General features: G+C 33.8%; 1 protein-coding gene across 4 annotated transcripts in view; it reads right to left on the reverse strand.

Annotated features, from left to right (window-relative positions):
- Window positions 1-25941, reverse strand: part of MON2 (MON2 homolog, regulator of endosome-to-Golgi trafficking) — a 108821-nt gene that overhangs the window by 7022 nt on the left and 75858 nt on the right. For 3 of the 4 annotated variants that reach the window (XM_024576266.3, XM_053921223.2, XM_053921222.1), the window contains 8 exons: window positions 24236-24864; window positions 19512-19655; window positions 18880-18897; window positions 18470-18598; window positions 14632-14822; window positions 6632-6692; window positions 5148-5271; window positions 1522-1729 (listed from right to left, as the gene is read on the reverse strand). In XM_024576266.3, the coding sequence (XP_024432034.1) occupies window positions 1522-1729; window positions 5148-5271; window positions 6632-6692; window positions 14632-14822; window positions 18470-18598; window positions 18880-18897; window positions 19512-19655; window positions 24236-24864 (1504 nt within the window). The remainder of the gene's footprint in view (window positions 1-1521; window positions 1730-5147; window positions 5272-6631; window positions 6693-14631; window positions 14823-18469; window positions 18599-18879; window positions 18898-19511; window positions 19656-24235; window positions 24865-25941) is intronic. The other variant, XM_024576267.3, reaches the window with a different exon arrangement.

Consider the following 25941-nt stretch of genomic DNA (forward strand, 5'->3'; position numbering starts at 1 on the left):
GTGGCACTATTGAGAGACATTAGCAATAATGAATGAATTTGCACTAAAGGATGAACAAGAGTAGCTTGAGTCCCTTGTTTCTTCCTACAGAAGTAAAGTTCTTCTGCTAGAGTATAAACAGCGCCCCAACCCTATTCCTGGTATGCATCAGTGTCATAATTCTACACATGAGATTTTCCCAATGCTATGAAAGGATACAATTTCAAGCCACCCTTTGGAAGCACTGCAGTATTTTATCCTGTTGCAAGTAGCTTTTTAGAAAATAATGTAATGGGAACCACAAACAATATGATACAATATAATACTTCATAGCATAACTATAAATAAGACCCAATTAAAAAATGATAGAATACAAAATATTTAAAAATGAAGGAAAAGTTATTTTTGAAATCAAATGTTATAAGCTAATAAATATAAATATTCCAAACAAAGCAACTTTATTACTGTTTATGCAAGTATACTTCAGATCAATTTTGATAAATCAATTTTCAATCACAACTATAACCAAGTTACTAGTCTTTGAAATGAATGCTTTTGTATATAAATCTGAATATGAGGTATAACTTTTATGCCCTAGAAATTCAAAATACAGTGAATCCTAAAAAAATACAATGACTAATAAGCATTGATAATTCAAAAAGAAAGTACGGCATGTAACTATTTTTCATTCATCAAATTTGAAAATGTAAATAAATGATAAACTGGCAAATAATTTTAAAATGCTAAAAAATGAAGAAAGGGACATTCATATACTCCTTGGAGAATTTAAATTGGTAGAAATCTCTGGTAGGCAATCTGTAATACATATCAAAAGCTTCTATAATGTTTATACCTTTTGACAAGTAATTTATTATAGGTAATAACCCCAGAAATTTATTATAGGTAAACAAGAATGTACACAAAGATTTAGGGCCAGTGATTTACCTCTCTAGTACTACATTAGGAAATCAGACCTATGGGGATTTTCCTCCTTCCTGACTTTAATAACTTCGTCTTCCAATATTATTTTGGTTGCTTCATTTGTTCACCCTTAGCTTTCACATTAAAAAATAGATTGACAATATAACCCTAATTTATGAATGCATTTTGTTTTTTGATGACTCCTATATCTCAACTTTGATTAGCTTTGGTTTTAGCAGAAAGGCCTAAAGCCCCTTCCACCATTATAGTTTGGCTAAATGAGAAGCAAATCAGTTTAGGTACAAGGACATAAGCAAATTAAATAAAAGATCTATGATATGACTAGCTAACTTACAGAGAAACCTAGAAATGAGTGTTAAACAAACTAAGAAGTTCCTAAAGTATAATTTATTAGTTTCTGTCCAGAGAGATATACAATCATGCGCTCATACAAATCCATAAGCCGTTATCCAGAAATCCGTGTGAAAATAGCATATTTTAGAATTATAAGTAGCCTCAGGTGAAGTTCAGATCACTTATGAAAACACTTGGTTTTCAGAGTGTTTTTTTTAAATTAATAACTATAGTAGATTTTATTCATTAACAAAATAAAATATATACCTTGGAAGGGGGCATTTACCACTTAATCTTTCATCCTCTATATAGCGATGTAGTACATCTTGTGACCTCTTTAAAAGCACTGAGAGCGCCATTCGTGAAATGTAGCCTTCCTGAGGTGTTGTGACTTTATTACTGAAGGAAAACTGGAGCAATGTTTCAAAACACATTTTAGAAAATTCTTCTCTCAAACGGATATCAATCTCAGCTTCTGTAAAATAATTTTTGATGGTTAATAACAGTTAAATTAATATACCTTAATGATAACTCTTAGAATATGTGTGTGTGTGTATATACATATATATATATATATATACATATATATATATGTATATACACACACACACATTTCCCCCTAGCAGGCTCAAAAACAAGGCAAGACCATCCACTCTCATCTCCTCTACTCAACATTTTTCTTGCCCTTTTTATACCCTTCAACAGCACAGTAGAATGCCTATCAATAATATTCTACACGGTCAAACTTACAATGACCTGTTTCTTTCTTTCTTATTTTTTCCTGAGCAACATCATTCCTGGAGCCTGAATTCTGCTCGTCGGAACTACTTGCTCTCTAGACAGGCTGCACACCATACCCTGGACCTAGTCTTTGCCCTCACCCTGGGAATTGTTTTTATTCTTTCTTGTGTTATATCCTCCTTCCTAGCTCTCATGCCTTCCCATTTCTTGGTTAACTCTTTTGTTTTCATGGAGCATATTCTGCAGTGGTTGAGAAAGAGTGAATGGGAAGTAAAATTTTTGAGACCTTGCATTTTTGAAAATATCATTATTTTACTGTGATACGCAAAGTGTGGTTTGTAGCAGCATCCACATCACAAGAGAACTTGTTAGAAATGTAGGTTCTCATGTCCTGTACCAGACATATTGAATCAGAAACTCCAGAGGTATAACCCAGCAACGACTTGCCCTCCCCTTGATTATGAAGCACGCTGACATTTGAGAATTACTGTTCTACACTCGTACTTGGCCAACAGTAGGCCTAGGAATAAAATTCCGTATTAAAAATCCTTTCTATTTATAACTGAAACCACTGCCTCAATGTCTTTTAGCACCCAATGTGGCTATTGAGAATTCCAGTGTTATTTTGATACAACTCTTTTGTGTGGAACTTTTTTCTTTTCTTTCTGAATAAAGATCCTGTCTTTTAGGATCTTCTCTTTATCCTTGATGTTTTGATATTTCATGATGACATGCTTTATTGTGGGTCCTTTTTCTCTCACTGTTCAGGGCCCTGAGTGACCATTTTTAATCTGGGGATTTATTTCTTCATGTTGTTTCTTTGACTTTCCTCTCCTGGCTTTTCTCTATTCTCTTTATGGAAGACCTAGTGTCCGATGTTATACTCCTTTATTCATTTTATTTGCTTCTTCCCATATTGTCCACATTTTTGTCTTTGCTATACCTTCTGGGTTATTTCATTAATGTTTTCTTACAACCCTTCATTGAACTTGTTATTTCATCGATTACATTTTTAGATTCTATGATCTATTTTAATGTTCTAATTATTCCCTTTTAATAACATTTTTCTTGTTTCATGAATGTAAAGTTGTGTTTTTAATCTCTTTGAGCATCGTAATTACACCAATTGTGCTTTTCTTTTTTAAAATGTTTTCTATGACTGCATTATCTCTCCCTCTCAGTTCTTTCACCCCCTTCATTTGTTTTGGTCTTTATCTTTCATGTTGGAGGAATTCCTCAAATGTCTGTGAGTTTGGGCTGTCAGATCATACTTAAGAGCAGGAGACCAAAATGATCACTGGAACCTCTGTGTTTACAGATTGGTCTCATTTAGCAAGGAAGGCTCTTTATGTATACGTTTAAAGAACAACTCAAAGTTAAAGCCACTGGAAGAATGTCAATGTACCTTCCTTATCAGGGTACATTTAATAGTGTAAATGGCAAGAGACATCATCAGCATACTACTGAAGAAGTATGCATGGTAACTCAGTAGTCCATATTTAGCCTAGAATATTTTTACATCTAGTTATGATAAATATTGTTCTTAATATATATTTTATAAAAATGTTATCTAAAATTTTTCATACACTCAATAATAAAGATCTCACCTTTAACTGGAACATAAGCAATAGAAGAAAAAAGCAAACAAAATATAACCAGAGACATTGAAGTTAAGAACAATCTAACAATAGCCAGGGGGGTGGGGGGAGGACAGTGGGAAGAGGGGATTACAGGAACTACTATAAAGGACACATGGACAAAATCAAGGGGGAGGGTGGAGGTGGGGGAGGGAGGTGGGTTCAGCTGGGGTGGGGTGGAGGGATGGGGAGAAAAGGCACACAACTGTAATTGAATAACAATAAAATAAATAAATAAATAAACACACACACACACACACACAAAAGTTGACTACATTAAGATAAATGGACTTTAAGATCTTTTTCTCTGAGGTTCTTACGTGTGTTAAATCTGCACAGTTTTAAAAACTGTCTAGGCTAAGAAAAAAACTAGTTTGTGAAGTAAGTAACACAGGAGACATCTAGTGGTCAAGATGTGCACCTATATGCTCTTTAAAGCGTTGAGCACAGACCTGAGTGGGGTGGCTCAGTGGATTTGAACTGAGAGGTCACCGATTCGATACCCAGTCAGGGCACTTGCCTGGGTTGCCGGCATTCCCCAGCTGGCGGCGTGCAAAAAGCAACCAATCAATGTATCTCCCACACATTGATGTTTCTCTCCTTTGTTCTCCCTCCCTTCCCCCTACTAAAAGTAAATAAATATTTTTTAAAAAGGAAAAATGTTCACCACAGCTTAGTAGAAGTCAGTCATGACTCTGGTAAATTCTGGGGATTAAAGATAGGTATTGATGGCACATACTAATAATTTTTAATCATCTAACAGAAAAATCACATTATGATGCCAGTTACATTAAACACTTAAGAACAGGTTTAGACAAAGAGAAATAACAGCAGAAAGCAATTTATATATTATCTCTCAATAAAGCAGCATGATATAATTAAAAGAAGTATGTAGTTCTTTTAGGGATGAACCTTGGTTTCCAGCATTAAGATTGTGGTCAGTTTTTTCAAGCTTTTTAAACCCATTTCCCCTTTTGTAATATGGTGAAACCTATCTTCACAGAAAGATTGCAAGCAATAAGATTAACATTCTGTCATAAAACTCTACACATAAGTATTCACTAAGTGTTAAGTTTCTCTAACTAATGGCAAGGTATCTTTTTCATTTAAATGTGCTAACTGCATTTATAGTTCAGAGAGGTTGGTATTAATATCTTCATCTTACAGATGACAAAACTCAGTGAAGTTAACCAGCTACTTAGTGGCAGAATACACACTTATCACCTCCCAATAATCCATGACTTCACAAAACTGGTAACTTGTGTCACCCTGCAAAGGACTTCAGTGGATTCCTTAAGTGTTTTGCAATTTAACTCACTGCATATAATTCACAGAATATTCACCACATTCTCCTCTGGTAAAGCTTAGTGTCCTAAATCACATTCTTAAAAATTACCTTACCGTTCCCCCACATACATCTACCACAATCACAGGAGTAAACATTTTTACATTTGGCTTCTTCAAAAGTATTTCAATACTTACTAACATTTTAAAAAAGTTGTTGAAATAGCATACCTGTAAATGAGGATGACTGAGAATGTATGGAGCCCTTATTAAGCATGGTCATTATCTGACCAACAAATTCCTTAGGAATAAAATTGGCATAAGGTAGTATCTCAGTGCTGATAAGCTGAACTACCTAAAACAAAAGAGGCAAATTCAAATGCATTTTTTCCTTGAAAAAGACTTACTCAAATGGTCATTTCTAAAAATCAGTTAAAGAACCTTCCTTAATAGAAGTACTCCCACATTTTCATGTTAATATAGATGATGACTAGTCTGCTTCCCCTACCAGTCTTAGTAAATAACTATCAGAAAGTAGTCAATACTATAAACTGCTAACTATGCAACAATTTTAGTAAATGTTGATCTTCAATATGGTATATGCAAATAGTGCTTTAGAGAAAGAATCAGCATTTGGAATTTATCAATGCTAGAGTAAAATATCCAAAACAGGATTAAAAATAAGATTTGTATCACCTCTTAGAACCATAAAAATGAGCTGTAAGAAAAAGCAAAAGTTATATTCATATTTGTTCAATAGCTTATTTCTAATATGTAATGTACCAATTTTTCCTTTTGAAGAAAAAGAAGGAAATTTTGAAAACTTTACAAGTTTTAATATAGTAACTGGATAAAAGGCAGTATTTTGTATTTATATGACAATGCTTATGCTTCTTATGTACACTTTAAAAGTATTTGATTTGACTTACTTAAAAGTTCCCCTATCCCACTTAAAGGAAAAACAAAACAAAATAATGAGTTCCTCAACAAAAAAAAATCCAAAATAAAAAACTACTTCTTTAAACTCCATATATATTCAATGAAATATATTCTTTAACACTCATTTGCTTCAAGAATTCTAGAGGTGCCCTGGCTGGTGTGGCTCAGTGGTTGAGTGCTGGCCTACAAACGAAAGGGTTGCCGGTTCAATTCCCAGTCAGGGCACATGCCTGGGTTGCAGGCCAGGTCCTCCGCAGTGGGCGTGTGAGAGGCAACCACATATTGATGTTTCTTTCCCTCTCTTTCTCCCTTCCTTACCCTCTGTGTAAAAATAAATAAATAAAATTGTCTTAAAAAAAAGAATTCTAGAGGCCATGTCTATGGCTGGTTAAAAACAACAACAAAAAAATCTAAGCAACTCATTGATTCATTTGAACTACAGACATCTGGTTTGTTAAACTGTAGAGTAAGCTCTTAAATACAGTACACGCTTGCTGACTTATGGATTTATTTTACTGAATCAACTGCTATTTAAAATTATTAAATGGACACAACTAAGTATCTACAAAACACACACAGCACAAGCTGATAAATATAAGGAAGTCATTTAAAAATTTTCAGTGCTTTACAATTAACCTTTATGAGAGTTTTAATGCTCTTGGTTCAAGCTTAACCTATTATTTCACTTTATTCTCTTAGCAATTTTATAGTTTCAACATTCTACTATGTGGTTTTCACAAATGGTCAAAGGAAAATGTTTTAAATAGCTTCCTCACCTCAACATCAATACTTTCATTTCTCTGAAATTCTTGAATAGAGAGGTTATCTGGAGGTATGCTAAAAAAAATAATAAAACACTTATTTTTAAAGGTAAAATATTCCCTGGAAATACAAATAGAAATAAACAGTATTCAAATGACAAAAAAATTATATTTTTACTAGATTGGGAAATTATCATTTATTTAAAAGAACAGTATTTTTTTATTTTTTGTAGTACTTTTTTCATTACCATTTTAAAAGAATAGTATTTTTAATTGAACTTATTAGTATAAATGACTGATTATGAACATGAAATTCCAGCTACAAAAATACTTGATCCAATCCTGAACTAAATAGAATCTGCAGGACTAAACTTCTTTCACTATTACGAATGCAAAACCAAGGAAAAGTAAAGATATTATCATGTGCACGTATAGCAAAAATTACCACTGTGACAATACCTGAATTCCCTTATATTTCCAGTGATTTAAGAGAGCCTTGGTCAACTTGCTGAATTATTCACCACTAATCATTAATTTTAACAGATCCAATATAGTAAAGATCTTTACAATAAAAGATAGAGACATCTGAAAAGAAGAGGACTGATTATGGCTTTCTAAAGCAGAGAATTGTTCCAGCAAGATCAGAAGAAATTGATAGTTCTGAGAGAACCAAGGTGAATTCCAGACCCTGTGGTTCACATTAAGAATGAGCACTTTTATAATCACCATGATCAGGAAGCAGCCCAAGGGTCCATCAGTAGATGAGTAGATAAAACAATGGAGACATTTACACAATGGAATGCTACTCAGCTGTAAAAAAGAAAAATTTACCCTTCATGACAGCATGAATGGACCTGGAGAACATTATGCTAAATGAAATAAGCCAGTCAGAGAAAATACAAATGCCGTATGACTTCACTCATGTGGAATCTAATGAAGAACTGAACTAACAAGCAAACTAGAGACAGACTCATAGATAGAAAGCAGGATGACAGCTAAGGGATTGGGGGAGATGGTAGGGGAGGGACTGAGCAAGAAGGAAAAAGGGTTCATGGACAGGGACAACAGTGTGGTGACTGCTCAGGAGAGGCAGGTATAGGGGAACTATATGGTATGGAAAAAATACAATAAAGATTAAATTAAAAAAGTACTGCTCACAACTCACAACTATCAACAACCAAACCTAAAAAAACAAAGACAGAAACAAGCTAGGCAAACACTAGAACAGGGACAGAATCACAGAAATGGAGATCACATGGAGGGTTATCAGCGGGGAGGGAGGGGAGTGGGGGAAAAGGTACAGGGAATAAGTAGCATAAATGGTAGGTACAAAATAGATGGGGGGAGATTAAGAATAGTATAAGAAATGGAGAAGCCAAAGAACTTATATGTACAACCCATGGACATGAACTAAGGGGGAGGAATGCAGGTGCGAGGGGTGGTGCAGGGCAGAGAGGAATCAAAGAATAAAATAATAAATAATAATAAAATAAAATAAAATAAAATAAAATAACTAGAATCAGGTATAACTAAAATCAGCGTGGGTATGAGAAACCAAAACCTGTGCTGTAGTGCCACCTACTGGTAAACTAAAGAGAGAATTCTAATGATCAACCTGCTGAACTGTTAAATTAAAGCTGTACGGAAATAAGAAAGGTGATTGCTTCCTCAAATGCACCAGCAGAGGAACAATCCATAAGGCATCATGAATAATCATGGTAACACAATATAATAAAAAGAAAATGACAATTCTCCATAAACCAAACTCAAAGTCACAGCATACTGTGATCTAAATGACAGAAAATTCAAAATAGTTGTCATGAAGAAACTAAACAAGATACAAGAAAACTCAGAAAAGCAGTTCAATGGGCTCAGGAATACAATGAACAGAAGGAGTACTTTACCAAAGAGAATGAAACTCTAAAAAAAGAACCAAACAAATTCTGGAGCTAAAGAACTCAATAAATGAGATGAAGAATGCATTGGAACCCTGACAGGTATGGCTCAGTTGGTTGGGCATCATCCCTCAAAGCAAAAGGTTGCCGGTTCAATTCCTGGTCATGGCACATGCCTGGGTTGTGAGTTCAGAACCCAGCTGGGGTACATGTGAGAGGCAACTGATCAATGTTTCTTTCCCTCTCTTTCTCCCTCCCTTCCCCTCTCCCTAAAAATAAAATTTAAAAAGTCTTTTAAAAAGTACATTAGAAAGCATTGGAAATAGAACAGACCATATGGAAGAGAGAATTAGTGGGCCTGAAGGTAGAAACCTATGAATGATTCAGGTGGAAGAGAAGAGAGAATTAAAATTTTTTTTAAATGAAAGAACTCTACAAGAACTATATGAGCCCATTAGAAAGGACAACATAGGATTATGGGTAACTCAGGAGGAGAATTGAAGGAGAAGGGAACATAGAGACATTTAAAGAAATAATAGATGAGAACTCAATCCCGGAAAAATGAACTGGACATACAAAGCACGAGAAGCTAATATAATAAATACCTAATTATCTCAATGTAAAAGACCTTCTTCAAGACATGTTATATTAAAATTGTCTAAAGCTGATGATTAAAAAAAAAAAAAAAAAGAATTCTTGAAGCAGCCAGGGTAGAAAAGACAGTAACCTGCAAAGGAGCCCCATCAGGCTGTCATCAGATTTCCCAGCAGAAACACTGCAGGTCAGAGAGAGTGGAAGGACATATTCAAAATAATGAAAGATAAAAGCTGCCGGACAAGAATTATTCAGCCAAGTTATCTTTCAGATATGAAGGATAGATAAGGGCTCTCCCAGACAAAGAAAGGCTGAAGGAGTTCAACTCCTTCTTGCCTTACAAGAAATGTTGAAGGGAGCTGTTCTACTGTAAATGAAAGAACAAAAGCCTATAAAACTTCAAGTAAGGTGATAGACAGAATCAGAAAATTGCGGCTCTATTAGAAACTAGAGTCTAAGACACTTAATTATAGCATGAAGGTTAAAGGGAAAAACAAGCATTAAAAATAACAATAGCTACTTCAATTTGGTAGCTAACATTTATCATAACAAGGGGGCCATTTGTGACAACAGAAACATAAAAGGGAAGGAGGAAAAGAGCAGAACTTGTATAGGCAAATGAAGATAACATGCTATCAGAAGAAAAAAGACTCTTTTATCTACAAGTTATTTTATACCAATCTCATGGTAACCACAAAACAAAAATCACACCACGATCACGTACAATTTATTCCAGAGAAGCAAAGACAGTTCAATATCCACAAATCAATCAACATGGTAAATAAACCACATTAACAAAATGAAAGATAAAAATCATATGATTATCTCAAAAGATGCAGAAAAAGCATAAGATTTAACATCCATTTGTGATAAAAAAAAAACTTTCAATAAAATGGGTATAGAAGGAAAAGTGCAATAGCTCAACATAATAAAGGCTAAATATTACAAAAACCACAGCCAGCATCACAGCAATGATGAAAAACTGAAAGCTTTTCCTTGAAGATCAGGAACAAGACAAAGATGCCCACTCCTGCAGTTTTGTTTAACACAGTATACTGAAAGGCCTGGCCAGAGCAATTAGACAATAAAAGAAATAAAAGACATCCAAATTTGAAAGGAAGAAGTAAAATTGTCACTATTTGTGGATGGCATGATTTATATATAGAAAACCGTAAAGACTCTACCAACAACAACAAAAACCCTATTAGGAATACTAAATGAATACAGTAAAGCTGTAGGGCACAAAACCAACTTGTGAAAATCTGTTGTGGTTCTATACACTCACAACAAACTATCAGAAAGAGAAACAAATAAAAAGAACCTCATTTACAACCACAACAAAAAGAATAATATATGAAAGAGTATATTTAATATAGGAGATGAAAGACTTGTACCCTGAAAATGTAAGACATGAATGAAAGAAATTGAAGATGACACAAAGGAACAGAAAACTATTCCACGATCAGGAATTGGAAGAATTAACATGTTAAAATGCCCATATTACTTAAAGCAATCTACAGACTCAATAAAATCCCTAACAAAATCCCTGTGGCATTTTTGCAGTTGTAGAACAAAAAAATCCTCAAATTTGTATACAACCACAAAAGACCCCAAATAACCATAGGAATCCTGAGAAAAAAGAACAAAACCAGAGGTATCATACTCCGTGCTTTCAAACGATTCTACAAAGTGATAGTAATCAAAACAGTATGGTAGTAGCAGAAAAACAGACATACAGACCAATGGAACAGAATTGAGAGCCCAGAAATAAACCCACATGTATAGATAGCTAATTATAACAAAGGAGCCAAGAACACAGAATGGAGAAAGGAAAGTCTCTTCATTAAATGGTGTTGGGAAAACTGAATAATCACATGTTAAAGAATGAAACTAGACCACTAACTATCATACATAAAAATTAACTCAAAACGAATTAAAAACTGATGTAAGACCCAAAACCATATGCTACACAGAAGACAACAGAAGTCCTAAGCTACTGGATATTAGTTAGCAACATTTTTGTGGATCTGACCTCAAAAGCAAGAGAAACAAAAACAAAAATAAACAAACAAAACTACATCAAACTAAAAGCTTCTGCACAGCAAAGGAAACCATCAACAAAATGAAAAGGCAACTAACTGAATAAGAGAAGATATTCTCAAATGATATTTCTGATAAGGGGTTAATATGCAAAAATATGTATGAACTCATATAACTCAACAACAAATAAACAAAAAATCTGGTTAAAAAATAGTCAAATGATCTGAATAGACATTTTTCCAAGGAAGACAAACAGATGACCAATATGTTTATGAAAAGATGGTCAACATCACTAATTTTTAGGAAAGTGCAAATCAAAACCACAGTGATATATCACCTAATACCTGTTAAAATAGCTCTTACCAAAAAGACAAGAAATAACAAGTGCTGGAGAGGATGTGGAGAAAAGGGAACCCTTATACCCTGTTACTGAAATTGTAAATTGGTGCAGTCACTATGGAAAACAGTATGGAGGTTCCTCAAAAGATTAAGAATAGAACTATAATATGATCCAGCTATTCTACTTGTGGGTATTTTTCTAAAGAATATGAAAACACAAATTCAAAAAGATATAATATGCACCCCCTTGTTCATTGCAGATTTATTTACAATAGCCCAGATATCTAAATAAACTAAATGTTCATCAATGGATGACTGGATAAAAAAGACTGGGCATTCAGGAACAACTATAAAGAACACATGGACAAAACCAAGGAGGGGTGGAAGCAAAGGAGAGAGGTGGGGATGGCTGCGGTAGGAGGGGGAATTGGTGGGGGGTAAATGTAGACAACTGTAATGGAACAACAATAAAATAATTTTTTAAAAAAGATGGGCACACTTACACACCATGGACTACTACCTGGCCACAAAAAAAGATAAAATATTGCCATTTATGGCACAGGTGGACTTGATGGTATTATGCTAAGTAAAATAAATCAGATAGAAAAGGACAAAAATTATATGATTTCACTCAAATGTGGAATATAAAGGAAATAGAGAAACAACAAACAAAAATAAAAGCAAACTCTTAGATAAGAACAACAGACTGGTGGTTATCAGCAGGGAAGGAAGATGGGAGGCAAAATGAGTAAAAACAGTCAAATGTATGGTGACAGATGGAAACTATACTTTTGATGGTGAACATGCTATTTATAATGTATACAGGTATCAAATATAATGCTGTATGCCTGAAATTTATATAATGTTATAAACCAATGTTACCTCAATTTTTTAAAACAGCTTATTCAATTTATTATGGGAGCAACATGCATATACAGACAGATAATTGGAGGAAAAAGGAAAAAGTTTAAATTTCTAAATCTATCTGCTTTACATAAATTAACATTGTGAAAGAAGCTCAACTTTTCAGGGTTATTTTAAAGATAAAAACACAGTTTGTTTCTTGCAAATACAAAGAATATGTTTGCATTAGTAACAATCACATTTTTAGAGGTGAGAAAAAATAAGAAAGCAAAACAAAGTCAAATCATTTTCAGAAACAGAAATTAGATCCACATATCATTAGTTTCAATTCTGAAATATCAGTGAAGCTTTTACAGAGAAAAAAGTAAATTAACCCTTCTGCACTCTCAACTTTCATTTTTCAGTTATAGTTAACATTCAATATTATTTTCTGTTACTTGCAGGTATATAGCACAGTGGCTAGACATTTATACACTTTACGAATAATCCTCCACAGTGGCACCCATCTGGCACCATACGTAGTTATTACAATATTATTGACTATATTCCCTATGCTGTATTTTACATGCCACATTTTGTAACTACCAATGTATACTTACTAACCTATTTTACCCCGTCCCTTAACCCCATTCCCATTTGGCAACTATCAGTTTGTTCTTTTTATCTATAAGTCTATTTCTGTTTCCAACTTTTGTTTTAACGGACTAACTAAACAACATTAGAAAGACAGAATCTCTTCAGTGAAATCATTCTGTTGTGGACTCATCTGGATCATTATCAATGTGTTAATGTAGGTGTTTTTCCTCAAAGTATATCAAATTCATAATGTAAGTAACTGCCAACTAATAATTTAAAATGGTTATATTCTATAATTTTAACAATGATTAAAGGATAGAAAAATTGAAAAAATTTTGTTGTCGTAGAATTTCACTACCATAGCACAAAAGAAAATTAGATTGTAGAACTGAAGACTACCTGGCTATCACAGCTATTAAAGTTCATCGTTAGTAAAATGTCACATTTCAGATCAGTGCTACCCAAAGGGACTTTCTGTGATGCTGGACATGTTCAATAATCTGTACTGTCCAACATGGCAGACACTAGCCACACACAGCAACGAGAATTTGAAACCTGGCTAGTGAGAATAAACTGAGTTTTTTATTTTTTTTAGTTAAAAAATGTGATTAATAACTTAGTGACTATTATACTGGATAGTACAACTTTGGATAAATGGCAGCAGATTCCTCATGAAAAACATTTAGTCTGTGTTCCAATTATCCCATGCTCACTCCGTGAGGGGTCAAAAGAGAACCCTTAACCTTTGCCCTCAGTTGGATATCATACAATGAAAATTCAATCTTTCTTTGCCAAACCTAAACATTATGCTAAGTGAAGTAAGCCAGGTGATGAAAGACAAATACCATATGATCTCACCTATAAGTGGAACCTGATCAATGAAACAAACAAGCAAGCAAAATAGAACCAGAGATAGTGAAATAAAGAACAATCTGACAGTAACCAGAGGGGAGGTTGGAGGGAATAACAGGGAAAGAAGGGGAAGGGTTGTCAAGGAACATGTATAAAGGGCACATGGACAAAACGAAAGGGGGGAAGGACTGAGGGTGGGAGGGAACAACAATAAAAAATCATATTTCATCTAATTTTTATTTCAATATATTGTTGTAATTATTCTATTTTATTATTAGCTATCACTGTTAATCTTTTATTGCGCCTAATTTATAAATTAAACTTCATCATGAGTATGTACATACAGGACAAAACATAGGGTTTTGTACTATCTGTGGTTTCAGGGGGTATCAGACTAACTGTATTTCTGTTTTTAATTGCTTGAGGAACCTCCAAACCTAAACATCTTAAAGAGCTGATCATTATTGCCAATGCTCTTATTTATTCTGATAAAACACTGATTTTCTGAAATTGCTTTTCCTTGTGTAATGCCAAATGGGCATGGTTTTAAAAAATGGACCTCTTTGGCTTCATGAGTTTGAAACCATGGTTCTTTAATTATGATGCATTCACACAGTCTTATATAGAGAGTCCTATCTTACAACCAAAACCACTGTAAAGAGCACAATCTCCACTGCTCACAGATAATGTACCAAACGGATAAATGCCTAATCCAGTTGTGCTCTGTGTATAATCCAAGATTCCCAAGAAGCAATAACTGTTAATGAATAATTAGAAATAGTGTTTTTAAAGCAATTACAGGTATAATGTATACTTCTTGAAAGACTGTCTTAATGCAAAAATAAATTAGCTGACCTTTTAGTAAAGAGAAAGTCTTCAAAGGTGCTGGCTAGTTCTGGCCACATACTGTCAAATTTTCCCGAAGAAGCATGTTGCCGGGCAACAGGTAGCCCAATAGAAAGAACTTTGAGGAGAGAAGATACTGCTAGTTTCCATGTGCTTTCAGAAGGACAGGAATACTTCAAACTGAGAGGAACCCTAAGGGTCTGTGAAAATAAAGACAGTTTAACGTAAGTATTCATTAAAACATGTACACATGACTTTAATTATTTTCTAAAATGATGGCAGACAGAAAAAATAGTAGCATAGGTATTTTCATTTAAAGGATATTATTTTCTAGAAAGACCAATTCTCAGTCATGGTCCTCAAATTCTCCTGTCTCCACTTTATAACCAATGACCCTAAAAAAAGTAACTACCTTGTTGAACCTCAGTTTCTCATCATAAAAAATACAGACGTTATCTGAAAAGTTAACAGTAGGAGTAGGAAACTTAAAACTTTGCAGCTGCCCTCAGCTTAATATTGTGGAACTAGAACATTCTGCCACAGTTCTCCTAGCAGAAAATAACCTGACAGGGTTCTCCCGTCCAAGAAAGATCAATACTGCCTCTGTTTTTCCACTAACAGTTAGGGGGGAATAAACATAGTCTAAAGAACCAGTTACTTGAAGTCATGTTTTAGCTCTAAAATTCTATGGATTTAATATTATACTTTAACATTTTAATGTATTGTTATCTTTTCTAAAAGTTTTAGTAAAACTGGTCATTCAAGAAGATGGTTTATTTTATGTTGAACCCTTGAGGATACAGGAGTAGAGCATCTGTGCTATGTATAGTGACTAAGATGTTGAGGCTGGCTTTTTAACTGATCAACTTTGAGACAGGTTACTGTTAACCACGGAAGAACTAATTTAGTGGTTCAGAACAGACTTCTCTGGTCATAGGTCTATTGTGCAACTAGAAGACTAGACTGACCTAACTACGGGAGTGAGTTATCCCAGAGCAACACCAGTTAACAGTGTCGGCATACTGTCAGCTAAATTGCATGAGAGTGAAAATTCCGCTTTTATAAAACAATTCTAGTCAGAGAAAGATAAAGAGCAAAGAGATAAATCTTCATATGTCAATATTATGGCATGAATATAAAACCCTAGTTCATCATCCTCCACACCAAATATTACTGAGTGCACATGTGAACCATTCTATATTAGCATGAAATGGGCCTCCTCTACTAACAGATAACTAGCTTGTCCACGATATATTTATCCCTTTCCCCGCCCCATGCGCTTTAGGGGAAGCAAACTCCACTTCCAGTTGGGAATTAGGGTAAGGAGATGATTAGGTTATTAAACTAATCTACTCCATTTCCCTGGGACAATCTCCAGGTCAAGAATAGACATGGGACTAACACTGGCCCACTTAAGGTTAATTTAAGAAACTTACAAATAATAATGTAATAGAAGCACACACACACATCCCTCCTACTGGACACATAATCCCATTTTTAGCCTACCACTATGAGGAAGAACACAGTTAGGATACAGTCAACCCTTAGTAAGTAGAATAGAGAGAAAAAACTTGGTTTTTGGTGATACTGCTGAATCCCTGAATCAACTGATTCTGAAGCACCCTCACCCCCATCTCTGAATTTTCCAACTAAGCATGCCAGTAAGCTTAGTTGAAGGTGTGGTTAGAGCCTATGTATGTCGTTTGCAAACAAGAGAATACTACATTATACAAGGGACATTCTGAATTAACATTTTATAACTCAAGGTTAGGTAAAAGAAAAGTATGGTTTACTACTACAATTAATATTTTACTGAAATCAAAGGAATGTTAAACACTGCAGATCTACTCAATTTATACATTAAAAAAAAATAAAGCAACTAATACAAGGATTGGCATATAGTGCATACTGAGTAAATGGATGTGGGACTGGGAAATTCAGTGCCTGCTGCCATAATGCTCACACTTTTTGAGAAAGACAGAGCCTTGTGCAATTAACCACAATACAATGTAGTAAGTGGCATCAACAAAGTGAGTACAGAAAGGAATTATTTCAATCTTTTAAAAATGCCAAGCTGATTCATGTCACTCTTAAAAGTTCAACACTTCAATGGTTAAGGAATAAAATCTAATTCCTTATGATGGGTTATAAAACCCAAAAGTACCTTTTCAGACTTATTCCAGGCCTTGTCATCTCCCGAAACTGAATTTCTCAACATTTCTTTAAAATATATCATGATCTTTTACACTGTTTAGTTTATCCATAAAACCTACCTTTCCCTTTTTATCTACCAAACTCTACTACTTTTTCTCAAGAGTCCCTTCCATTAATCCTCACCAAAATCCCCTAACCAGTTTAGTTATTTCTTTGTCTACGGGGGAAACTAACTTTTTATTCCACACTGACTACCTGGCAAATGCCATTAAACGCTGGATCTCAACTGATTCTCTTTTTAGTTAAGACAAGTAAGTAGTATTGGTATTATCCTTCTTTTACAGATGAGAAGCACCCTCGAGCTAGTTCATTTGTCCAAAATCATAGAGCAGTGAGTGCACTAATCTAAACCAGGTCTGTCTGAATGCAGAGCTGCCTCCACTTAGCATTTAACATACGTTGTTATTTCTTACCTTTCTATATTCCTGATGTTAAATGATTAAATGTAAGAACTATCTTATTCATTTTTAATCTTTACTATTTAATTAGTACCTGGCAACAAAGGTGCTTAAAAAATATTCTCAACAAATGAGGAGAGAGGGACAGTTGTGATGGGGTAAGTGGTGAAGGACAAAAAGAAGTACAACAAAAATAAAGGCAAGAAAGAGTTTTTTAAGCGATAAGGGCAGTACCATGTTATAGGGAAGACAAAGAATTAGAAAAGGACTTAGGATTTGAAGATTTGATGTTCCGTAACTTTCAGTGAGTAGTTTCTGTAGCACAATATGGAAGTAAGCCAGCATGCAATAGGTTAAAAGTGACTGGTGGCTAGTGAAGGCAGTAGCTGTTTAATGGAGTTCAGAAGTAAAGGAAAGCTGAAAGAGGATGGCAATTTGAGTAGGAAGTAAATTGAAAGTTCTTATTAGGCTTCGTCATCTTTCCAGGATAAAGTATAAGAGGCCAAAAGGAAAATGAAAGAAAGAATTACCAACAAAAAAAAGATGGAAAAAGGACTACTGAATACTGAACACAAAGAGAAGGATGAACCTTGAAACAGAGAAAGGCCGCCTTCTTTGAGGGAGGACTGTTTATATGGGCCTGTATTTGTTCAGTAAATAGAAGACACACCCTTGTGCTAGGGAAAGAGCAAGGTTCAAGTCTGTCCTTCAAAACAGAGGAAAAAACAAAAAATAAGCTTTTGGAGGAATGTAATATAGTCAACAAGAGATGAATTTTAAAATAATTGCCAATACTGGGAACTAACATAATATTGTATGTCTACTGTAATTCAAAAATAAAATTAAAATAATTGTTGAAAGCATGCATGATCAGTTGAATCAATGGGCTGCACTCTGAATTTCTCACTGAATGCTCATCAGCTTCAAAGTGTGAGAAGTACTATCCCAAGAAACAGGATCATCAACTCATTGTCTTAAATGGCAAAATTTAAGAATTGTAAAAAATCTAATGCATACTGACTTTAAAATATTTTTCATTAAAAAAACTGTCTCACATTTTATAAAAACAGGTTCCTAAGTACTACTCATGAACACTGGAGAAAAGCCACTATAAATAATAATATAAATTATGTTTTCAATTTATCTCCATATATAATAAAATACTATCTAAAGAGTAATTTCAACAATACTGTCATCATCAAATAAAAGTATAAAATTGTTTTAAAAAGAAATACCTTAATAATATTCTGGAGTACTTTCTCATTCACCACTGCTTTGTGACAGGCTGTTTTTTGGTATAAATCCACAACTACTTCTAAAGATCTTTCAGCAAATGGTACATAATTCAAGGCTACCCATTCCGCCTAAAAAGGAATATTTTCACAAAGAGTTAAAAATAAATGAGATTAAATGAAATTGTATTGTTTTCAAAGAAAAAGCTTGTCTTAAAAGTTCAGGCCTTGGTATTAGGTCAGACTGTATTACATGCAAAGTTTTCAAAGAGATACATACTTCATGAAATAATAATTTTCAGCCAGGCAAAAATTAAAACTATCAGAAAAAGCACAAAGAGCATTCTATCAGGAACTGGAAAAGATATACTTTGCTGCTATAGGTTAGGACAATTTTAGGAAATTTAACTCACCGGTGCAAATAGTTGGATCTATTGTGATTCCATTGTGTTGCAAGACAAATAGAATGAAAAACGTTAATACACATTAAAACTACTTTTCGGACCATGTAAAATTATAATTTTTATGTTGTTTGAACAAAGTCAGCATGTGCATGCATTCAGAAATTTACTTTTCTTGTAAGCCAAAACAAAGTTAAAATTTGCCAATTATGGATATAAGAATCTTTTATGTAAAATCCAACTAAATTTCACACCAGCAGTAGTAGACTTCTCATTTAACACACACAGATATCTTCATTTTGCATTTCAGGAATCTACTTTATGTAAGATTAGGGTTAGGGACTGAGAGGCCATTCTGTAGTGCGATGGGCAGCCAAGAATGGAACTTCGAAGAAGGTGTGCTACAGAGTAACAAACTTCCTGGAGAACCACTTGGGAAATGGAAATCATGAACCAGAAAAAAAGAAACACAGAAAAGATTTTACAAATATTACTTCTTTTCAGCTAAAACTGTTACCAGACATATGAAAGTTTATTTGTGAATGAAAAGTTTCTGACACGATCAGAGTCCAGTGTAAGTGGAACTGACTTGTATTTATAAGTCGTGAAAAATTACAGAGTAAATATAATTTAGAGTAAGTTACCTGATTATATTTTGCATTTGCAATGTGCTTTGTTTCCAGCTGTCCATACTGTGGAGGTTTACAGGAAAATTCTACAAATGCCAGTAACTGGTCAAATATAGCTGGATACATTATCTGCATGTTCTCTGGTCCTACACAAATGGCCTATAAAACCAAAATATGAACAGGAGAAAGCATAATCTTAACTCCATTAAGTTCTTTACAGTTGTATGCTCTTGTTTAACCAAATAATCTTAAATACTGTCCAATTTTATGTATCATACAATCTTTCATAAGTCCAGAAAAACATTTAAGCTATTTTAAACTATTATTGAATAAGGTATGTGGCTAAATATATTAATCAACTAAAAATAATTTTTTTAACAAAAAGTGTGATATTTTACTTAACAGATTGGAAAAAGGGCAAGCAATTAAAGAGAAGTCCCTGGCGGCCCTGAGGTTCTACAATCTGATAATTAGTTCAGTAATATAGCCATTGGATTATTAAGAATGCTTCATGGACCAAGATGATATTCACTTCTATTTAAGTGGTAAGATCAGTTCATTGAAATGACAGGGGACTTCTGCACCATGCCTGGTCCACTGACTTTAACAAATAATCATGTGCATTACATTTGGGAAAATAAATCATGTAGGAAAATTGTTTATAAAAGAAATCTATGTATCATTTTTAATAGAATTCTATATATGTAATAATATCTAATGTACCTGAATATATAGATTTGATTTTTAAATGTCAAAATATTTTAACAGAATTAAACTTACTGTACAAATAATTTGATAAAACAGAATAAAATACACATCTTGACATTGAAGATTTTAATTACCAATTCAAATATGTCAAAAGTACTTAAAATAAATCTTATGTGTTTTTTTTTCCTAGCCACAAATGGTGTTTTCTCCTCTCACCCTTCCATATTTCCCTGTTTTAGTGCTTATTTTTCTCTGTGGGAAAAATATTTAATGATATTGTTTATAGAATGTCTAAAATATATCTGTGCTCACAACACAAAAAACACGGTCACTACACTTCAGGTACCCTCCAAATACTAAGTCAAAATTCAAACCATTCAAATTTTTAAGGAATTTCTTTAAAAAGATATTTATAAAATTTATATTTTATGTAATCTATGGCTTTTTAACCTGTCAGATAATAGATTAGTTTTATTTTTTTCTCACAGAAAATGTAGCAATTTAGCTCTAACTTAAGTTGAGGTAAAACTGTCCTGAGATAGAAAATGGTAAGCATAGTGCTGCCCACACCTTAATTAGATCTTATAATTACAATGTAAAAATAAAATGACACCATCTCTCAATATTTAGCTATTTTTGTCAGAGACAGTGAATGGTGAACCTGAATGATAAAAAAATCTCTCTCCTGAATGCTTCTAATAGTTTCATTTTTTTTTAAATGTTTTTATCCTCACCTGAAGACATTTTTTCATTGCTTTTCTTTTAAAGAGAGGAAGGGAAAGAGAGAAACATTGATGCAAGAGAGAAGCATCAGCTGGTTGCCCCAGATGTGCCAGGATCAGGAATCGAATCTGCAACCTAGGTGTGTGCCCTGACCAGAATCAAACCCGCAACCTTTCAGTTATGGGACAATCCTCCAACCAACTGAGCCATGCTGGCCAAGGCTCACCTTCTTCTTTATTAACTTCTTGCTCAGTCTGTAAACAAGCAGTAATTACTATGGGAAGAGACAATTATCCTAAGTGAATCACTTTATTTTCAATGACTGAAAAAAAAAAACCCGACCAAAGAAGCCTTTGTGGACACCTTAGAAAACGAAGTATCAAAATTTCTCTGGAATTATCTTAGCACCAAATAATGACTTTGACTATACATTGTGATTTTCTGTGTATTTTTACAAAAAGAAAACATATAAATAGTGTTATCGATTATAAAGCTATTCTGGGATCTTACAGTGCACAATATGGAGTTGACTTTTTTTTTTTAAACAACAAACTCCATCTAAGAAAAATTTATTATTGGCTTTTCTCCTTCAGTATTCTGAAGTCTGTATACACAATAACCTACCATATAAACCTGGTAACAGACTTTAGTCCAAAAGTTGAGAATAAATAAGCAATCTAACCAGTATTTACTATTAGTCCTTGAAAACTGTGTATGTGAAAACAAGAAAAAAAACTGGACATCTAACCTCTGGTGTGGTTCAAGGTTTCTCTCACTGAGTCATGTACAATATTTCATTCAGTACCCACCATGTACTAAGACCTTTGCTAAAGAACTTGATGATAAAGATAGTAACAACCAAAGTAATATTTTCTGAATGTTTCACTGTGCCAGGAACTAAATATCTTACAAATATCATCTCATTTAATAGGGAAAAAAGTTGATTTATTATTTGTTTTATAAATGAGGAATCTGAAGTATAGACAGATTCAGAAACTTGTCCCTGTGAGGAGAAGACTCAGCTTCATTGCAAACTCCAATGACACCACTTCACACACCATGCGACGGTGTCTCCTGGTGCCACTCAGCAATTGTGATGATGGAGGTGGATAGGGCATCTAGCCATCTGACTTTAGCAAGTTGAGCAATAAATAAGACAGATGTAGTCTCCTGCTCTCAGATAATAAAAGCAGATAATCAAATTATCAGGTCCCCCATGTATGTCAAAATATCTCGGCAAAAAAAAAAAATAGCATACATAACTAAGTCAATTTGGTTGGGAACTAGTGATTTGAGAACTCAGAGAAGACTGTGACCCTGAATATAAGAGAAAACATGAAATCAAAAGTGAGTTTTTCCTTTAGGAAGGAAAATAGCATTTCATCAATAAAATGTTTTGCTGAATAGCTTATTAGTTTAAAGTCCCAAAGCAAAAACACTTTCCAATACCCTTGGAGGAAAAACATAAAAGCACTCTTATACATAATAAAATGTGTTAATTTTTCTCTGTCAGGAAATTAAAGACCCCATGATGTATTACTTTTAAGTATTATGCAACATCATTTAGATAACCTCATAAGTAATAAATGATGCATGCAGTGAAAATTAATAATGCAAAATATGAATTGATATAAATGGAAAACAATAAAGCTTCTTAAGTTTCAGGTTGAAAGTAAATGCTGTTTTGAAAGCTATTAAAAGCTCAGGACAAATTCCTGGTAATTGGGATGAAAGATTCCACTGTCTTATTGCTAAAGCAAATGGTTTTTAAAAAAATTATATGCTTTTTTCCCTTGAAAAGAATTTTTGGCATTTGTTGTTTCTTCTTTATTATGCTCTACTTATATATAAAAGTTTGAATCCAACATCTTAATGAGAGTTGTAAATTACAGGCATCCCACAAGGCCTGTGGCTTTTCTTTTTTCTTTTCTTTTCTTTCCTGATGGAGTAACTTTTCCATTCCCTCTAGGGCACACTATAAGCAATTTATGAGCATGATCAATCAAGGGGAAAAAAGTAATTATTGGGAAGCTACTTTTTTCCCTCACTGCAATTAAAAACAGCTATTCTGATTTCAATTGTGAAAAACTGATATCCCTACAATACACATTTTTAATGCCAGGTTCTCTTATTAAATTTCAAGTTTCTACATAATTTATTTTTCTGTATAATAGGGTTAAAGAGATTAAAGAATTACTGCTCAGCTAGACTTCCTCCAGAGGCAATTAAGAGGTATTATCATGTAGCAGAAATCACCATTCTTACTGTGAAAGTTTCCATCATTCCAGCTGGATACATGCAATCGGCTTATAGAAAACCTGATCTACGTGACACAAATGGTTACTGATCCCATCTGTGTATCAGGTTCTGGTTCCATTCTAATATTGTTAGAATGTCACAGCCACTTTGTTGGAATTGTTGGCTCTTCAGCTGGCTTTTTATTTTCCTATAGTATGTTGGTTGTTATGAATTACATTAACAATTACCTTAAAGTTTAAAGAATTCTTTGATTTTGATCTGGTGTCACTTGCTAATTGGGATTTACTCAATGATTTTTAGGTCTGTTCTAGTAATTCTTTTTTTAAATATATTTTTTATTTATTTATGTTTAGAGAGAGGACAAGGGAGGGAGAAAGAGAGAGAAACTTCAATTTGTGGTTGCCTCTTGTGCTCCCCCACCAGGGACCTGGCCCACAACCCAGGCGTATGCCCTGACTGTGGATCGAACCAGAGACCCTTTGGTTCACAGGCTGGTGCTCAAGCCACTGAGCCACACCAGCCAGGGCTGTTTTAATAATGCTTTATAGTAACAAAACACACACAGGTAAAAATATAACTTTATAAAATTTCTCTGAAATACTTTATAAGTTTATCCTTACTTTTTAAAAACTAAGCTTCCAACAATTCCAAAGCTAAATTTAAGTGCAGATTTAAAAAAAGAGCAAAGTATAATCCCATTGCTTATTAATTTTCTAATTATATAAGTACTTTACTGAAGTTGTTATTCCAAAAAGTATTATCCTCTTATGAAGATATGCATGAACAAATCAAAAATTCTGGTGAATAAAAACAGGATGCAGGCAGTTTCTTAAAGACTCTCAAAATAAGCCTGAATTACCTTTTAAAAATACATCAGAAAACCACATTTTAAAAATAGCTAGATCTTTACAATACTGAATTTATCCCAACGTGTACATACACAACAATCTTGATGATCCAGAATTCATCCCCTCAAAATATATAGCAAAGTAAAAAACTCCAGAGAACCAAATGCATTATTGCTCAGAGAGCCATTATAATTCAATTACCTTTTGGAGAACATCTAAAGCTGTAAGTACAGCTTCCTGTAAACTTGTCAAAACTGCTTCAGTATAAGATGGAAGAATGAAAGGGGATGCATCTGAACTTATCGGGACTGAAACAGCACTGTGCAATATTACCCCCAATTTTTGCAAGTCATCCATGTTGAAACCAGTTTTTATGTGTTGGTAGAGAGCTGGAAATATTTGAATTAAAGCTGTAAGGAAAGGCTGGCTCGGAATGAAAGTCAGTTTATCAAAAGTAATAGGAGGCTTAGTGCTTTCAGATCCAATTCTATACCAGGTATTCCACGCAGCCCACCAGAGGTTCAAATCTTCAAGCTCATCAGTAATTATGGGTGGCTCAGAGCCACTGTATTTTCCAAGTCTTTCTCCAATGGAATCTGTTCTTACAAATGGCCTGTTCAGGCCAGGGCCTGATATGGACCCTATAAGGACAGGCACAGGAACATTAACTGCAGGTGGTGTCTCAGGCTTATCTGAGTCCCTGACAGGGGACACAATCTGTAAAATTTCCTGAAAGCTTTTCAGCGCAGCCAGAGATACTTCATTGTTTTTGCTGAGTGCTGCTGATTGTATATGGTCAAGAAGAACATCCCATGCTCGTGAAAAGTCTCCTATATTAGGAAGAAAAAATATATATATATATCACAAAAGTGATCAAATTTTCTCTATTAGACATTTTAAATTCTATTTGCTTCATTTTTCTGCTTAAACTCCTATGGAAATCGAAAAAAACTGCTTAAGTACTAGGGTATTAACAATGTGAATTAGAATCACTACAACCTGAAAATCCAGAAAACTTTTTTCAGATACAGGAACAAAGGGCACCATGAAGAGATTACATGATGGGTATATCAAACAATGTTTTAGTCTTAAAAACAAAACTATAAAAGTGAGTATACATCTTTATACTATCTCCCAGTAGTTCTGCCAAAGGAGAACAGAAAAAAACTTAAGAGGGTGAAAACAAAAGTTTTTCTGAAACATCTTCAGTCTCTCTATCTACCTTTATTAATGATTAAGTAAAATGTTATTCTTAAACAAATTGGAAAGTTACAAGTTATAACAGCATAATATATGTTTTTATAGGTCTAAATGTTTAAAATAAGCTATGTCATATTCCATTAAACCTTAACTTTACACTTAAGTATTCATATTTAAATAATTCATAGTTGTATAACTTTCTTAAACATTTTTACATGTACCAGTTATTTAGATACCAGGACAAAAGGCACCACAAAGACTAGACTGTCCTTTTACAATGCATGTAAATCAAGTGAGACTGAGTGTGCTGATCCCTTAGCAGCAGAACATGGGCTGAATGGTAGTTGCTGGTTTCCACTGATCAATTCAATCTCTTACTCTGCTTCTGTGACTAACTAACTAAACACATTTATAATAAAGCTCTCTATGGCCAGGTGTAATTTGTTCCTATGAAGCCCAACAAAAATGACCGTATTCCTAAGCAATCTAGACCAATGGTTTTGTTAATAGCCATTTTTATTTTAAGAGCTGCTTTAATGCCTACATACTTGCATTTAAAAAGTGCAAAAATCACAGGAATTGATATTCCCAAACAGGATAACATAAGTAGGTTATGAAATATATAAACAATCGAGGTTTAAAGTCTTCCACTTTGCAAAGACTACAAATGGCTTATTTATTTATTTATTTATAATTATTACTTTTTA

This window comes from Desmodus rotundus, chromosome 3 (assembly GCF_022682495.2).
Source record: "Desmodus rotundus isolate HL8 chromosome 3, HLdesRot8A.1, whole genome shotgun sequence".
NCBI classification, from domain to species: domain Eukaryota; kingdom Metazoa; phylum Chordata; class Mammalia; order Chiroptera; family Phyllostomidae; genus Desmodus; species Desmodus rotundus.